The 18,972-nt window shown below is 45.1% G+C and overlaps 2 protein-coding genes across 2 annotated transcripts in view; both read left to right on the top strand.

Annotated features, from left to right (window-relative positions):
* Window positions 1-18,972, top strand: part of LOC134395683 (GTPase IMAP family member 5-like) — a 195,036-nt gene that overhangs the window by 74,780 nt on the left and 101,284 nt on the right. The gene's annotated exons all lie outside the window — the stretch shown is intronic.
* On the top strand, window positions 9,397-18,354 carry LOC134413383 (GTPase IMAP family member 8-like). Its single transcript, XM_063147565.1, has 3 exons — window positions 9,397-9,415; window positions 12,531-13,085; window positions 17,714-18,354. The coding sequence occupies exons 1-3, from the start codon at window positions 9,397-9,399 to the stop codon at window positions 18,352-18,354; spliced, it is 1,215 nt and encodes a 404-aa protein (XP_063003635.1).

The following is an 18,972-nucleotide window of genomic DNA, read 5'->3' as shown; positions in this document are numbered from 1 at the left end:
CGCCACCGCGCCTCGCCTCACCCCGGCCCGGCTCTCGCCCGCGACGCACTCCGGCTCCATGACCCAGGCACGCCTCTTCAAAGCCTCTGCCCCGCCCCCCAACCCCAGCGTCCTGGCTTCAAAGCCGGGAGCAGGAGGGAGTGGGTGGGCGAGCGGGCAGGGGGGAGCAGTGAGTGAGCGAGCGGGCGGGTGGGCAGGCGAGTGAGGGGGCGGTGAGTGAACGAGCGAGCGAGCGAGCAGGGGGGCGGCAGCTTCAGAACGCACCTGCCTAGGGCGCAATATAGTCTGGCGCCGGCCCTGTTTGCTCTTAGATGCTATAACCATAACTGGTGCCTTTATCAATCCTGACTCTTGATAAAGGCCATGAAGGACGTTGTAGAACTTGATCAGCAAGCTGTAAATTGTCTTGTAAACGGTATCTGAATGTTTAGACAAAGGAGAGGATGAACTCTTATTGTCTTCATGATATGTGTCATGGGTCAAGAGTGTGAAACGCTGAGATTGCTAAACTCTTGCACTTTGGCTGGGAGGGGGAGAGATTGGGCTCATTTGGCCAACATCACACTTTATTGATCCGGGAGTGAGAAGTGTCAATTGTTTTGTTTCCGTGTTCTGCTTGTGCACTTTCCCCAGGGAAACTATTACCTGGAATCTTTACATTTCATTAACAATTGAGTGTAAAGGTCTTACTCCCAGGTAAATGTGTAGAGGATTGTAGCCTTTTTAAAACTGCCTGGAACCCTGGAAGGGGGAGAGTGAGAGATGTTACTGAGAATTTCCTCTCCTTTCCAGCACAATAATCGTACAATTAGCCAACTTGCTTACTGTGTGTGTGTGCCTTAATTTTTAGGATTTTTTAAAAGTTCAAGGGATGAACGGATCTGTTTCAAACTTGGCATGGCTAAATCCCTACTTAAGAGCTACCATGGTGCCAAGTTTCATATCTTTTTCTTTAATTTCACTTTAAAAACTTGTACTGCTCAAGGTTTCAAATCTCAAAGAGGAGATTTTTGTTTGAACTATTAAAAAAATCCTAATAATCAAGGCATGAACAGATCTGTTTCAAACTTGCCATGGCTAAATCCCTACTTAGGAGCTGTCATGCTGCCAAGTTTCATCTCTTTATCTTTAAAAAGACGGAGCTGTAAACGTTTTGGTTAATTTCCATAGTCTATAATGGGCTGTTTATTCCAGCATTCCTGACCATGGGACATACTGACTTGCAATGTTGGGAGTTGTAGTCCAACACCTCTGGAGGGCACCAGGTTGGGGGAAGGGCTGCTCTAAACAAAAAGAGAGAGAAGTAGGTGGCCCTAAGTTGTTCACCATCACTTTCCCACAACCCCACAGTCACCTCTGCATATCCTATTCTGTCCTCATGGTTTATCTGCTTTGGGAGAATTAGAATTTCACTGGTACTTTCTGCCTCCTTAGGGAGGATGTGGCATTAAGGCTCACAAACCAGTTTCCCTGCTTTTTGGGGCTTGGTTGAAACTGTAGAGCCTTAATGTTGTTTTGTAAATGGTAGGGTTTTTTGTTTAATGAATACACACACACACACACATACACACACACACACACACAGGCTGAGCATAAGACGGGGCTTGACACCATTAGCATTCCAACCATTTCTTTTAACCCTATTAGATTCCTTGGGGAATCTACAGTTCAGGGATCTCCAACCTTTTTTAGGCTAATGATCACATTAGAAACTTGGAGAAAGTGTCATGGGCACCATCACAAAATGGCTCCCACGGTGGATACGGCCAGTCAGAAACCATCCATTTCACAGAAAAGCAAACTAGTGAGGCTAAAAGACAAGTAACTTGACCAAAAAACTGACTATGAGGTAGAGGTGGAATCCACATCATGTATCCTAGTGGACCCATAACTAGTGAAGACATTTACATATTGGTGGGGAGGACATACCCCCTGAGGTTGGTCCTGGCTTAAGCACTCTGAACGCTCCCTGTCGCCATCCCTGCACTCACAGTAGGTATCAAACTGGGTTGAGAACTGCCATCTCTGCCACACCCTGTTTCACTTCGTTCGTGGCGTTGTCCATCCACACACCCACACAGGAGGTGGGGCAGTGGACTTCGTACGCCGGCAGCTTCTGAACGGTGTCTTTTCGACCTGCTTTTCCCTTCTGTGTGTCTTTGACTTAGGCATTTGGACTGCTTGAAACCCGGAGCTGTGATTTGCGGCTTAATATGGCTTCAGCCAATAAAGGTAAAACTCTTACTCTGACATGGCATCTGTATTGATGAACCTGAATATATGTCAGAACATCAGAAGGGTCTTGCTGGAAGAGACCAGAGGCCTCAATGTTCAATAATTCTGCTTCCCATGGTGGCCAGACAGAGGCCCAATGGGACAGGAAGGCAACAGCGTCCTCCCCTGCAACTCATCTAAGAGAGAGAGAGAGAGCCCCTGACTGCAGAGATTCCATGCAGTGCGGTGGCCAGGTGTCCTCTTTTACAGAGGACTGTGCCCCATTTGAAGGGCTGTCCTGTTCAATTCCAGCTGAAAGATAAAGAACCGTCCCAATGGTTGCCCAGCCACAGTTAATAGCCGCACAACCGTCTGAACTGGCAGCACACAGGTCACCTGGTTCCAAGCTTCTACATTTCCCCAGCAACAGTTCCTCACGTCCAGGCACAGGGGCGATGCTAGGTACTGAAAAGATTGGGGGCCCAGGCACATAGGACACAAATAGCTGTGGGATGCCGGAGGTTGTGGTCTGAGACATCTGGAAGGTCCTGGCTGGTCTACGGTCTTCACAAAACTGTTGCACTGCTGCCTCAAGGCCTCCATTTGCAGCTGGAACATCAGCTTCTTGTGTCAGGCCTGTTGATGTTATACCCTGCAAGTTAGCTCAGGCTCAGCAATTCAGTTTCTCCTCCAGGAAACACAGACCCATTGCTAGTACCAGTGTTTCATGAGTGCATCCCATGACTGACCGGTGAGATGTTTCAAGGGCTCCAGATGTGTTGGACTACAACTCCCAGCTGGCTGGGGCATTCTGAGAGGTGCAGTCCAACACATCTGGAGCGCTCCAGGTTGAGGAAGGCTGACTTAGAGGGAGGTCACCGCAGATTTGTGGCAATTCTGTGAATTGCACTGCCCTTGAAGGAGCAAGTTCGTAGCTTGGGGGTTCTCCTAGAACCATCTTTGTCACCTGAGGCTCAGGTGGCCTCGGTGGCACAGAGTGCTTTCTTCCAACTCTGGTTGGTGGCCCAGCTACGCCCCTATCTGGACAGTGTGGTGGAACCCGAAACCACGGGTTCCTGTGTGGTTCGCTGAGTGGTGGTCAAAGACTCTCAAGACACAATTTCTCTCTCCTTAGAAGGTTTATTACGAGCAGCGCTGCAAGGTGGCAGTCTGAGGAAACTGCCCAATAATTTCAGGAAATGTCAACATATTTATAGAGTCAGTTCCCCTTAGATACCATGGCAGAACTTTCTCACCAATCATAATACAGTTCTGAAAATGCAACAACCAATAAGAAGCTAAGCATTTAGGCATGTACAGAGTATGAGTGCTTCTCTGACTAGAAGATATCACAGTTACAGTAAAACAGCAAAACATCTCTATCTGTTATTTTCTTGGTTATCTTTCCTTGCAGGCATCCTCCACCCTCTGACTGCCGGGGTGGACAACGCCTATGTTGTCACATAGTTTCAGCATCAACTTAACTCTAAAAGCAAAAGCAATTGCAGCATTAAAAACAAGGTTTAAAGGAACAGGAAGCCATGAACTTTATGAACTATAGCTAAGGATGATAGGCCATTTTCCCATACCTATGGGCACAGCAAAAGGACCAGCTAAAATTCCGCGACAACAGGGACAACCTGGCTTCAGTCATCTATACTCTGGTAACCTCCAAATTAGATTACTGCAATGCCCTCTACATGGGGCAGCCTTTGAAGATGATTCGGAAGCTGCAGCTTGGGCAAAATGCGGCAGCCAGATTGATAGCTGGAACAGGGAGGTTTGAGCATATAACACCGATTCTGGCCCACTTGCATTGGCTGCCTATACACTTCTGAACCCAATTCAAGGTACTGGTTTTAACTTATAAAGCCCTACATGACTTGGGACCACAATACCAGATGGAACGCGTCTCCCGACATAAACCCACCTGTACACTGCGCTCAACATCTAAGGTCCTCCTCCGAGTGCCTACTCCAAGGGAAGCTGAGAGGATGGCAAAAAGGGAGAGGGCCTTTTCGGTGGTGGCCCCCCGACTGTGGAACATTAAGAACATAAGAACATAAGAAGTGTCATGCTGGATCAGACCAAGGGTCCATCTAGTCCAGCACCCTGTTCATGAAGTGGCCAACCAGCCATCGGCCAGGGATGAACAAGCAGGACATGGTACAACAGCACCCTCCCACCCATGTTCCCCAGCAACTGGTGCACACAGTGCCTCGAGTACTGGTGATAGCACACAACCATCAGGGCTAGTAGCCATAGACAGCCTTTGCCTTCTTATATACTGTAAAGTATGATGGATGATCCTGAATAACAACAACATTAGCAATAATGGTCAAAGACCATATCCATTGGAGACCCATGCCACGACATTGCCACAGCCCTAGAATTATAAGGGCAACAATGCTGCTCTCTAGAGGAAATAGTGGATGTAGTAATGTAGTAAGACTATGACCTGGGAAGTCTCCAGTTCAAATCTCACCTTCAGCTCTGGACTCACGAGGTGGCCCATGGGCAACCAAACCCTCTCAACCTGAGCTCAGGCTCATCTTCTTTAGGGTAGGAGATGAACAAGGTCATACCCACCTGACCTTTGACTTTTAGGACTGATGAGCTAAAATGCTTCCTTGGTTGAGGACTGTACGTTGGGGCAAGCAACAGCCCTGCATGGGAGAGAGGGAAAAGCAGAGGTGCAGATGTGCTGGATTGGGTCCGGGGCTGAGGCTCACGCGTTGTAAAGGCCAACAATGCAACTGCAGTAGCTCTGACTGCAAAAAGTGCACGTTGATTATCTTCAACCAAATTTATGCCCAAGGCCTTGAAAATCTATTTCTGCAACTATCTGCAGTTTGTTATGGTCTTAGCAGAAAGTATGCTTGCTAGGCAAATCTCTCCCTGCGTCCAAGAGTGTAGCTACACCCAGCCTGCTGATGTCTACAACATCTGGCAATGCCCCCTCTTTTTCTCACTGTAGCCATCTGGAAAGTGGCCCACCGGGTTCATTCATTAGAACTCCCCTTCCCACAAGTAAGAAAGCATGGCTTACTGCCAAAGTTTAGCTATATGCCTCAGAGGTAATTCCCACTGATTTCAATAGGGCATACTCTCAAGTAAGTGTACATAAGATTTCAGCTTTAGGCAATTCAACATCTAAGGTCCTCCTCCAGGTGCCTACTCCTGAGAGAGGCTTGGAGTGTGGCAACGAGGGACAGGGCCTTTTCGGTGGTGGCCCCCACACTATGGAACGATCTCCCTGACGAGGCTCGCCTGGCACCAACGCTGCTATCTTTCTAGCGCCAGGTTAAGACTTTCCTCTTTGCCCAGGCATATGGCAGCACATCTTAATCACCCATGTTTAGTTTTTTAATGGTTTTTAATGCTTTATGTGTGTATGTACTGTGTTTTAGGATTTTAAATTTTGTATACTCGTTTTTATCTTTTTTTTTTAGAATTTCTGTAAACTGCCCAGAGAGCCCTGGCTATGGGGGCGGTATATAAGTGTAATAAATAAATAATAAATAAATAAATTGTCATTCACAGCAGTGCCATCTCTTTATCTGTCAGGGATGCTTTAGGGTGGATTCCTGCATTGAGCAGGGGGTTGGACTCGACGGCCTTGTAGGCCCCTTCCAACTCTGCTATTCTATGATTCTATGATTCTATGGTCACCCTCTTCCATTTCTCTTTGTAAAAGCATTAACAGAAAGAGATCTCCTTCTGCAGATATTTTCAGTGTTTGGCTCCCAATTGCAAATTCCATTTTAAAACTGCAGCAAACTTTAAGGAAAGTGTTGCTTCTACACAAGCTCTTTTATCTAGAATTGCCATCTGCTGTTCACTCCCCTTTACAGGGAATCTAGATTATGTCACTGCCAAATTATTGAATTCAAATGTTTTCTCTGTTGTATATCTATAATTTTCAGAGCTATTTTTTAAGTTTTAAAATCTTTGCAGTATGATGCAATTGAAGTAGGGTGACCCTATGAAAAGGAGGACAGGGCTCCTGTATCTTTAACAGTTGTATTGAAAAGGAAATTTCAGCAGTAGTCATTTGTATATATGGGGAATCTGGGGGAATTTCCTCTTCATCACAACAGTTAAAGCTGCAGGTGCCCTACCCTCTTTTAAATCTGGTCACTCTAGTATAGCTCCTACAACTGTTGTGATGAAGACAGAATTTCATCAGGTTCTCCATATATACAAATGGCACTTACTGAAATTCCCTTTTCTATGCAACTGTTAAAGATACAGGAGCCCTGTCCTCCTTTTCATAGGGTCACCCTAATTGAAGTCCCAACATTTCCATCTGTTTTTGACAAAGGCAGGATCTACACTACTGCTTTAAAACAGTTTATAACAATAGTGACAACTGTTGGGGCCCAGGACACACTCCATAGACAGTTTTCAAAGTGTCATATTCTGCTTGGTGTAGATCTGGCCTGTTTTGCAGCTTTCAAGGGCTACTGTACCTTTACCTGGAAGCTTCCTCCTAGCACGTTCTGCCCATTTTAGCTACATGGAAAGTTACTGCTGAATAATGCAGGACTATATTAACTACATTTTAATGGTGCTAAAAAGCCCTAGTGTGGAAGCAAGCAATGAAGCCAAAACCTTAAAGTTGTTGGTGCTGCTGTCTGTGTTGACGGAACAAGAATAGATCTGCAATCTGTTTCTCTCTCTCTCCCTTCCTGACTTTGATATTTCCAAGGTTTTAAGGGGAGTCACGTGTTTTCTATACAATGCTGTCCCTCCCTCCCCCGGGTACATTCTAAACTTTGGACTTAAGAGGTTTGTAGAGCAAGGAGGGCTAAATGTTGCTACACTAAACTCTGGGTTCTCTGTCGTTCCCGAAGCGGAGAGGAAGCAGCAGCTCAGGTAGGAGGCATTTGCTGGTCTTTCTTAACAGTCTCCATCACTTGGGAGGTCGGTGAGGGCCTAGAACTCAGGATCAGAGCACCACGCCCTGAGTGCAAGGGGTCCCAGGGTGAATCCCTGGTGCCTGCACTTACAGGACACCAGGTGGCAGGGCTCGGAGGAAAGGCTTCCTCTGGGATGCTGGACAGCCGCTACCTGGAGCACAGACAATATAGTTTGGGAAGACTAACTGTCTCACGTGGTTTAAGGCAGCTGGACTTAAGTTTATAGAAGTCAAACCACGGAAGAATGTGTTCTTTCCCCCTTCTTGTTCTGAACCGGAAGAGAGAATCATAGCATTGGAATGGATCTCGGGGACCATCTCATCCATCTGCCTCACTGTAGGTTGTAGCTATGGCATTCCTGACGGGTGTCCGTCCAGTTTCTGCTTAAATACCTTCAGTGAGGGAGGGCCCTCCACCTCCCCAGGCTACTGTCAAAGAGCTCTTACCTTTGACAGTGTTAGAGCAGTGCGACAATGGAATCAGCTGTTAGAGCAGTGCGACAATGGAATCAGCTACCTAGGGAGGTTGTGGGCTCCCCCACACTAGAGGCCTTCAAGAGGCAGCTGGACAAGCATCTGTCAGGGATGCTTTAGGGTGGATTCCTGCATTGAGCAGGGGGTTGGACTCGATGGCCTTGTAGGCCCCTTCCAACTCTGCTATTCTATGATTCTATGATTCTATGATACCTTTAGAACGTTTCTCCTAACATTTGGCTGAAATCTGGGCCAGATCTACACCAATCAGGATCTAGCACTAGGAAAGTGGTTTGAAAACGGTATACGGAATGTGTCCTGGGCCCCAACCGTCATGTTGATGCGCAGAGGCACAGAGGTGAGCCAGTGGCCAGGCGACTTGCTCGGCCAGCCCCTCCCACCTGTCCCGACGCGCCGTGCTTGGCTCCAGTTTTTTATTTTTATTTTTTATTTAACTGTGCTGCTCCGTGGTCCCAGTGGCTGTTTGGCTCGCTGCACTGCCCTGTTTATTTTATTTATTTATTTTATTTATTTATGTTCCGCTGTCGCAGCCAATGGTGACCAATCATGGTTCACCAGTGACTGGGGACATGTCTCTGGTGTAAAGCCAGAGATGGGTTTATATCATGCGTGTAATGATGTAAACCCATCTCTGGAGATGCGTGTCTGTGCCTTGCTGACCTGAAAAAGTGGGGATTAGTGCCCAACTTTTTGAAAGTGGAGCTTTGGGGGAATGCCTTGGGATGGCTCTGAGATGGTGGCTCTGTCATATAAATGATCTGCTGCCAATCACCTAGAGTATTGCGTCCAATTCTGCGCTCCACACTTCAAGAAGGACACAGACAAGCTGGAGTGTGTTCAGAGGAGGGCAACCACGATGATCTATGAAGAGAGACTGAAAGAACTGGGCATGTTTAGACTGGAGAAGAGAAGATTGAGGGGAGACATGATAGCACTCTTCAAGTACTTAAAAGGTTGTCACACAGAGGAGGGCCAGGATCTCTTCTTGATCCTCGCAGAGTGCAGGACACGGAATAACGGGCTCAAGTGATAGGGAGCCAGATTCCGGCTGGACATCAGGAAAAATTTCCTGACAGTTAGAGCAGTACGACAATGGAATCAGTTACCTAGGGAGGTTGTGGGCTCTCCCACACTAGAGGCCTTCAAGAGGCCAGGATTTCTTCTAGATCCTCCCACAGTGCAGGACACGGAATAACGGGCTCAAGTTGAAGGAAGCCAGATTCCGGCTGGACATCAGGAAAAACGTCCTGACTGTTAGAGCAGTATGACAATGGAATCAGTTACCTAGGGAGGTTTTGGGCTCTCCCACAGTCGAGGCCTTCAAGAGGCAGCTGGACAAGCATCTGTGAGGGATGCTTTAGGGTGGATTCCTGCATTGAGCAGGGAGTTGATGGCCTTGTAGGCCCCTTCCAACTCTGCTATTCTATGATTCAATGGAGGTGGGGTGGGAAGAGCTGCAGGAGGTGGGGGGAAAGCAGCTTCTTCCCTCTAGCAACAGAACCTATGAAATAGAAGGTCAGATTAACGTCGTGAAGCTGGGCTACCTTCAGCCGTTCCCACCACTCAGACCACTCCCAATAGAATGGTGTCCTCATGGGGAAGGGAATTCCATGCGTGTCAGGTTGACACTGAACATGCCTCTGCAGAGTTCTGAGTGGTTCATCTTTGTTGCCATCAAAAGGCAGGTCCTTTCATTTAGCCAAGGATGCTCTGTTTTTTACACAGGAGTTTGGACTGGCTGGAATCTTGAACTGTGACGGGTCAACATGGCAGGAGCCACCAGAGGTAAAACGCTTGCCACTAGCCATGCTGTCTTTTATTCAGGAACCTCACTGATGAACCAGAAGAAGAAAGGTCTGAAGCAAACCAGGCTACCGTCACCTCAGCCCCTTCGGGCTCTCCCCACCTCCCCATGGGAGTAAGCTGGAGCAGGAGGGAGGGAGTCCCACTATGCCCCCATTCTCCCACCCTGGGATGCCAGGATGGTGCAGCTGGGCACGGCCTCCCCGTCTCCAGTCCGAGGGGTGGCCTCTTGGAACCGAAGAGGCCCCTCGGCACTCATCCAGTCCAGCTCTGAGTAGCCGAGGACAAAGCGGAGAGGTCCTTTCCATTTGGAATTTACTCAAAGTCATTTCTAGGAAGACAAAATGGCGGGCCATCACTACATCTGAAGGTAGTGAGTTCCATAATTTAACTATAGGAACATAGGAGCTGAGCTGAGGATGTCCCATTATTTTCCTGTGCGTCCCCTGAACCAAATTGACAATAAAGTCTGAGGGAAGGAGGACCCCAGAGCCCTCTTTTAATGGTGTTCCAGCTTACTGTTGTTTGGTTCAGAGAATAAGCCAATTTTCTGCTGCTATTTTAGTGTTCTATAGTTATATTATTAGAGTTGTTTTAAATTGTGGTGATGTTATTTTATTATTATTTATTATATTTATATACTGCCCCATAGCCGTATAGAGCAGCTTTCCCAAACTTGAGGTCTGTGAGATGTTCCCAGTGTGCAGCCACTTTAAAGAAGGCGAACGTCAAGTTAGGCATTATTAGAAAAGGAATTGAGAACAAAACGGCCAGGATCGTACAGCCCTTATACAAATTATGGTGCGACCACACTTGGAATACTGTGTACAGTTCTGGTCACCACACCTAAAAAAGGATATTATGGAGCTGGAAAGAGTGCAGGAAAGGGCAATTAAAATGATGAAGGGGCTGGAGCATCTCCCCTACGAGGGAAGGTTACAGCAACTGGGATTGTTCAGCTTGGAAAAAAGGAGGCTGAGGGGAGACACGATAGAGGTGGACAAAATGATGCCTGGTATGGAGAATGTGGGTAGGGAGACATTTTTATCCCTTTCTCAAAGAGCATCATCGCACAGGGAAAATAGTGCGTTTGTCCCTCATTACTTCCTGTTTTGAAAGAGGAAGTAAATAGCTTGGATGTGGCCCATTCAATGGGCTGTTTTGATTGCGCTGCTTCTGCACACAGCAGGAGTTAGCAGCAACTTCTGTCTTTAAAAAATAAGTTGCATGAAGAAGGCTAAAAAGGGGTGGGAGGCAGCGATGTTAGGCCTCATGGTTAGGCCTCCTTTAGAGTATTGCGTCCAGTTCTGGGCTCCACAATTCAAGAAGGAAGCAGACAAACTGGAGCGTGTCCAGAGGAGGGCAACCAGATGATCAGAAGTGTGGAAACAAAGCCCTTTGAGGAGAGACTGAAAGAACTGGGCATGTTTAGCCTGGAGAAGAGAAGACTGAGGGGAGACATGAGAGCACTCTTCAAAGACTTAAAAGGTTGTCACACAGAGGAGGGCCAGGATCTCTTCTCGATCCTCCCAGAGTGCAGGACACGGAATAACGGGCTCAAGTTAAAGGAAGCCAGATTCCGGCTGGACATCAGGAAAAACTTCCTGACTGTTTGTTGAGGAAATCAAGCTAGGTGGTTCTTTTACCCGTGCCCATAAGTATAAGAAAATGGCTCTAGAAATCATTAGCTATATAAACCATAAAGTTCATGGCTTCCTGCTTCTATAAAACATATTTTTAAGGCTTCAATTGCTTTTACAATTAAGCTGATACCGAAACCATGTCACAAGACAGGCGGTGTCCACGCCGGCAGCTGGAGGGTGGAGGGTGCTTATGTCTGCACGGCAAGATAACCGATGAAAGAAACAGATGGAGATGTTTCTCCTGTAACTGTTGCAATACCCATGTAGCATCTTCTAGTCAGAGAAGTACTTAAACTCTGTACATGCCTAAATGCTTGGCTTCTCATTGGTGGTTGTATTGCAGAGCTGTATTAGGACTGGTGGGAAAGTTCTGCAATTGTATCTAAGGGGAACTGACCCTATAAATATGTCAGCCTTTCCTGAAATTCTTGGGTGGTTCCTCAGGTCTTCTGAGACTGTCACCCTGCAGCGCTGCTTGTAATAAACCTTCTAAAGAGAGAGAAATTGTTTCTTGAGAGTCTGTGACCACCACTCAGCGAAACACAGGGACTCGTGGTTTCGGGTTCCACCACACTGTTTAGAGCAGTACGACAATGGAATCAGTTACCTAGGGAGGTTGTGGGCTCTCCTACACTAGAGGCCTTCAAGAGGCAGCTGGACAACCCTTTGTCAGGGATGCTGTAGGGTGGATTCCTGCATTGAGCAGGGGGTTGGACTCGATGGCCTTGTAGGCCCCTTCCAACTCTGCTGTTCTATGATTCTATGATTCTATGTTGTGAGAGGGACCCGCAAAAATCTGTAAGTGCCCAGTAAGAAGCATGCAATAAAACACTCCTCCAAATGGAGTTCAAAATACTAGAACCCAATGGGGTCATATCCCATGAAGCTGCTTGGTGGGAGATCCAGAACAAATAAAAGGAAGGACTTCTTTACGCTGCACATAGTTAAATTATGGAATTCACTACCACAAGATGTAGTGATGGCCACCAATTTGAATGACTTTAAAAGGGGGTTGGATAAATTCCTGGAGGAGAAGGCTATCAATGGCTACTAGCCCTGATGATTATGTGCTACTTCCAGGATCTGAGGCAGTAAGCCTGCGTGCATCACCTGCTGGGGAACATGGGTGGGAGGGTGCTGTTGCACCCTGTTCTGCTTTGTTGGTCCCTAGTCAACAGCTGGTCGGTCACTGTGTGAACAGAGTGCTAGACTAGATGGGCCCTTGGTCTGATCCAGCATGGCACTACTTATGTTCTTATGACTACAATTCCTATCACCTCATCCTGTGGCCATGCTGGCTGGGGCTGATAGAAACTGGAGTCCAAAACGTCTGGAGGGTCACCAGTTCCCCACTCCTGATCTAAAGCAACACATGATCGGTGAATAAATATTACCAATAGTCATGGAAGATTCAGTATTAACCTGGCATAACCTCTTTGGATTATTCCTAACAGGTACAGAATTAAGAATCCTGCTTGTTGGAAAAACTGGAGCAGGAAAAAGTGCAACTGGAAACACCATCCTTGGGGCCCCAAAATTCGTATCTGATGTCTCATTGAAATCGGTAACAAAGAAATGTGAAAAACAGGAAAGTTTCCTTGGACCGAGGAAGCTTGTGGTTGTAGACACGCCGGGCTATTTTGACACTTCGATTAAGAACAGCACGGTCTCCCAAATCATCAAGGGCTCAGTCGATTCCTTCGGTCCCGGTTTCCATGCCATTATTCTGGTTCTGAAGCTGGATCGCTTCACTGAAGAGGAAAAGGCAGTTGTGAGGGAGGTGCAGAAGATTCTTGATGTCAAAGCCAGAGACTTCATGATCCTCCTCTTTACTCGGAAGGAAGAGCTGAAAGGGATGCGTCTACAAGACTTCATAGGCACTGGAGACGCGGAGCTTCGAGATTTGGTCCAGTATTGTGGAAGCCGTTGCATTGCTTTCAACAACCATGCTACTGAAATAGAAAAGAACTTCCAGGTTCGTGAGCTGATTAAGATGATTGAAAACATAGGTAAGAATCAAGCAAAGTGAATCTTCTTATATTTGTATGAAAAATAAAAAATGTTGCAGAACAGGCCTGTTCAGGCGACACGCTAAGCCATGGTTCGGCCCCTAACCCCTTTGCAGCAAAATGGATAGTGAACGCGCTTAAACAGTGATTATGTAGCCACCACGCTTAGGAGTGGTTCACACAACACACTAAATCATGGGTCACACTGTTGGGTTATTGCCAGAACTTTTTTCTTTCTGGAACTCTGTTTGTGCTCAGAAACAAACACACATCACACAGGTCTTACACAGCAGAGCTGGTTTATTTCTTTCAGGTTTCTGTGCAGTCCAATTCAGATCAGCACACTGAGGCATACACAGAGAGCAGTGATCATAGAGCAGTGATCAGTAAGCAGTGATCAGTTCCATTTTATAAAGTGAGAAACTATATACACATTTTACACAATTCTTATCTACATTACATACAGCTGTGATGAGGCTAACTTAGAATCTTGGCAAGGTTCTCAGAACAGCCTCTATCTCAAGGTAATTGCCCACAGATAGACTTTCTCTGTTTAACCCTGAGATAGCCATACACACACAATTTTAATGACTAAGCAAGTATTTCTTTTCATATACTTAACAGTCCTCCTCTTGCGCATGTTGTTTAAATTGTGTTACAATCTGAGATTCAGCTTTAAAGTATCTCTTTTTGTTTTATCATTGAACGTTCCACTTGTCTTTTCTTATTTTGTTTTATTTTGAATACTCATTTACTGGTAATGGCTTTACGACCTTCAGGTAAAGGTACTAGCTCCTACGTTTCATTTTTTTCTTTGCTCTGATTTCTTTTGACATTGCTTCATGCCAGCCCTGAGCTTCTGTAGGTTCCATTTCTTGAATTTTTTCAAATGAAGTAGGTTCATAGGCTATTAGTAAAGCTCTATGAGAAACCTGTTTGCTTTGGTATTCATCTGAGTAACGAATTGGAGCTTTGCGTTCTTTTTTTGATCGTCTTGGCATAGTTACAGGCATAGTTTCTTCTTCTATAGTTTCTTCCCCCTCCCTCTCTTGCTGAGATTGTTCAGGAATTTCTTCTGTTTCTACAGCTTTCTGTTCTACAGGCAAACTTACATACTGTTTTGTTTCTTGCATTTGTTCATGAAAAACTACATCTTTGCTCACAATTACACTTTTGTGATATGGAGACCACAAACGATAGCCTTTTGTTTGTGTATCATATCCCAACAGTTTACATTCTAAACCTCTTTGAGTTAGCTTTTTTGGTCTGTTTTCTTTCTGAATATGAGCAAAACATTTACTTCTAAAAACCCTTATATGTGACACTCTAGGTTTTCTTTTGTAAAACATTTCATATGGAGTTTTTTCATGTACAGAGTGGTAAAGCCTGTTTAATAAATAATTTGAGGTGGACAAAGCTTCTGCCCAGAACAGGTTAGATAATCTTGACTCTCTTAATAGAGCTCTTAACATGTTCTGCAAGGTTCTGTTTTTCTTTTCTGCAACTCCATTTTGAAATGGTGAATATGGAGCAGTAAGGTCATGTTGTATACCCTCATCACTGAGGAATTTTTTAAATTGGTTGCTGAGAAATTCACCTCCCCGGTCCGTTCTTAGATTAGCTATAGGTTCTTTAAATCTATTTTTATTCTACTTAACAAAGGCTTTAAACTTTCTAAAAGTTTCACTCTTCTGTTTTAACACAAACACAAATCCAAATCTACTGTAATCATCAACAATAGACAAGAAAAATCTGTTTCCTCTTTGACTTGTCTCAAAAGGACCTGCAAGATCTGCATGTATTAATTCAAAAATTCTTTTTGTTGTTCTCTCACTATGTTTTGGAATGTTTGACTTATGACACTTGGTTTCACTGCATACATTACATTCTAGATAGTTAGAACATGGTTTGATTTTCACTCTTTCACACAATTCTGGAATCTTAGAAATTGTTTTATAGTTAGCATGACCAAACTTTTTATGAGTTAAATGGATACACTCTTGGTGTGGTTTGCAATTGGCTATTGTTTTTGTTGTGACTTTGCTGGCTACAACTTCATTTTCTGTACAAGTATTAATCACATACAAAGATTCTTTCATTATTCTCTGCACACACACCTTGTTTCCCTGTTTTATAGTACAATTTTCTTCAGTAAAACAAACCTCATACCCCATTTCTGTTAACTGAAATACACTTAGAAGGTTTGTTTCCAATTCTGGTACATATAAAACACTTTGTAGTTCAACTCTCAGACAATCAAAATATACATTACTCACACCACAAATTTGGATTTTTGTTCTATTTGTAAGGGTAACACACTTTTGCTCTGAAGTAGAAGTTTCTAAGGTTATAAATGAAAGTTTGTCTTTTGCCATATTTATTGAAGCTCCAGAGTCCAAAAACCAAGGATTCATTGTCTCTTTGATTCTTGCTAGAAGACACTTCTTTGTTGATTCAGCTTCATTCATGTTGTTTTCTTCTCTTCACTTTGCTGTCAACAGCTTTTTCTTCTTGTTGCAATCCCGCCTTAAGTGTTCTGTGGAACTACAGTTAAAGCATTTCTTTGCCTTTAATGCAGCCACCACATCAGAAGACTTATGGCTTTGTTGAAATTCAGCCACAGGATGTTTAAGGCTCTGTTGTTTTGAAGCTTGTCTTCTTTCATAGGTTTCCAGTAGTTTTCTAGCTACATACTCGAGGATTAAATTTTTCTCTTCTTGACTTTCTATCATGGTGACAACCGCGTCGTACGATGAATCAAGACTTGACAAAATCACATAGACTTGGTGTATAGTTGTAAACTCTATCTCTCGTGCCCTGAGTTGATTGAAGATTTCTCTCATGCTTTTCAAATGGTTTGACATAGACTCTCCTGGTTTCAGCTTCATTCTATACAGCTTCTGGGTTAGAATTATTTTACTGCTTGCTGTTTCTCTTTGATATACAGCTTGTAGCGCATTCTAGCACTCTTTTGATGTATTCAAAAACTGAATGAAGGAAATTTGAGAGTCCTCCACAGCTAATGCAATAACTGCCATTGCTTTTGCATCGTCTTTAAACCATTTAGCATTCTGTGGATCTGCTCTATCTGGTGGATCCTCTGTGACTACATACCACAGTTCAGCTTGAATCAGATACATTTGCATTTTGTAAGACCATAATGCATAGTTAGAGTCATTCAGCTTTTCTAACAATTGATGCAAACCAGACATATTAGCTCCTGCCATTCTCTCTGCTTTAGGAATTGGTATCTCACCGTCCTCCTGCTCAGAGTCTTTTTCAGAGTCAGCCGACTGAGATTTTTCTTCACTTTGCAGCACTGGCTTAAGCTTGATGTCTTCTTTCATCAACAGTTTTCTGTTTTAGCAGACTCTTGGTTCTGGTTCTGATACTGCACCGTTCCCACCAAGTTCTGGTTCTTCTGCCTGGGTTAGGCTGGCGTAGGCTTCCTGGACTGGACTGGGCCCATAACCTTTGTTGGGTTATTGCCAGAACTTTTTTCTTTCTGGAACTCTGTTTGTGCTCAGAAACAAACACACATCACACAGGTCTTACACAGCAGAGCTGGTTTATTTCTTTCAGGTTTCTGTGCAGTCCAATTCAGATCAGCACACTGAGGCATACACAGAGAGCAGTGATCATAGAGCAGTGATCAGTAAGCAGTGATCAGTTCCATTTTATAAAGTGAGAAACTATATACACATTTTACACAATTCTTATCTACATTACATACAGCTGTGATGAAGCTAACTTAGAATCTTAGCAAAGTTCTCAGAACAGCCTCTATCTCAAGGTAATTGCCCACAGATAGACTTTCTCTGTTTAACCCTGAGATAGCCATACACACACACTTTTAATGACTAAACAAGTATTTCTTTTCATATACTTAACACACACGACATGCTAAGCCATAACGTTTAGCTCAAAATGCTTAACCACTATGGCTTAGCATGGCATCTGAACAGGGTCAACATGTAACACTACAGGTATCAAAAAGGTGTGTATCACAAATATTATTCAGCTTCAGTTTTTTTATATACCCCCTTGTATAAAATTAGAGAATAAATATAAACAAACCTCTAAATGTAAGGTGTCACTGAAACATCAAACTTTAGGGCATAATGTATATGTCTAACATTGTCCTGAATTAATTAATTTAAGTTATTTAGACACATTGACTCTGTTCAGATGACCACAGTTGAAACACGCTCACTGACCATTTGCTGCAAAAGGGTTCGCGGCCTAACCATGGCTTGGCGTGTCGTCTGAACAGGCCCACGGTTTCCTTCAAGATTTGCAAAGGTATGTGCACAACCTGGCACTCAGGGCAGCGTACATGGGCTTCCTGAGTGGTCTCCCAGCCTGGCACTGAACGTACCTGTCCCCCAGACGCTGTCCTCTTGTGTACTCAGCACCAGCATAGCTTGGAGGGCCGGGGGTGGCGGTGGCGGTGGCTGGTGCTGCTGCGATGTGTCGCTGTTCTATCTCCCTTGCTAGGAAGTCGCTCCGCTTTGAGGCAGGCCTTGAGTATCAATCTGGTATTTGTTTGTTTATTTGATTTATCATCTGCCTTTCTACCAAAAAAAGGCACTCAAGGCAGCACAACCTCTCTGGATTATTCCCAACAGCTCCTGAATTGCGGATCCTGCTTGTCGGGAAAACTAGATCAGGAAAAAGTGCAACCGGGAACACCCTCCTTGGGAAGAAAAAATTCGAATCCGGCGTCTCATTTCAATCGATAACAAAGATATGTGAGAGACAGGAACATTCAGTTGGGATGAGGAAAATCGTCGTTGTGGACACTCCCGGCTATTTCGACTCCTCACGCAAGAACAGTGTCACCTCCAAGCACATCAAGGACTCTGCCCAACTCCTCGGTGATCGGTTCCACGCCGTCCTTCTGGTCATGAAGCTGGACAGTTTCACTGCAGACGACAAGACCGTGGCGAATGAGGTTCAGAAGATTCTCAAGGGCCACGCAAGCAACTCCATGATCCTGCTGTTCACCCGGAAAGAAGATTTAAAGCGCCAAACTCTGCAAGAGGTCTTAGCCACCGGAGACCAGGCTCTTCAAGACTTGGTGCACCAGTGCGGAGGCCGCTACCTGGCTTTCAACAATAATGCCACTGGAGGGGAACGGGAGGCTCAAGTGGCCGAATTGATGGCCATGATCGATAACATGGATGAGAGCCACCAGGGAAAGCCTCTCTACACCCCGCAAATGCTTAAAGAGGATGCTGCAAAGATTGGCTGGTGTTCAATTCTATAAGGCATGCACTATGTCAGCCTTTCCTAACCTGGTACCCTCCAAGTGAGTTACTGGGGGATGCCGGGAGTTGTAGTACAACACATCTGGAGAATACCAGGTGGGGCAAGCTTGCAATTTGAAGCTTTTCTACACGAAGGTGTTAATCGATTGTATCAAGTCTTGGTTTTGTTGCAGAATTAAAAATTGAGCACTACATAAGGCGTGTTTCCTTTTCTGCTTTTCCGCTACATAACCTGTAGGTGGCACTGTGGTATAGCAGAATAGCACACTGTGGCCTTAGCTAGATCTAAGGATTATCCCAGGCAAATGGAGGGGTTGTCCCTGCCTGCTCCCGGGATCCCCTGTGTGTCATTTGGATGCACAGGGATGATCCCGGGATATAGGCCTGGTCTAGCCATGGCCCGTATTGCCCTGGCCATGGACTTGTAAGGTTATTCAGGTTACCAAGGAAACAATTAGTCAGATTCAAGGTTTGCTTACAAGGAGACAATTTGTTGAGTAACTTACAACACGTCAGGTGTATCCAATAAGATGGACCCAGACTGCGATGGCCCCTGCACAGAACCGTTCGGCCTGTCTAGACTTCCACTCCTGGGCACGAGAGTAATTTATAGCATA

This window comes from Elgaria multicarinata, chromosome 1, assembly GCF_023053635.1.
Source record: "Elgaria multicarinata webbii isolate HBS135686 ecotype San Diego chromosome 1, rElgMul1.1.pri, whole genome shotgun sequence".
NCBI classification, from domain to species: domain Eukaryota; kingdom Metazoa; phylum Chordata; class Lepidosauria; order Squamata; family Anguidae; genus Elgaria; species Elgaria multicarinata.
Note: the sequence above shows the minus strand (reverse complement) of the source record. Positions and strands in the feature narration are given on the sequence as shown.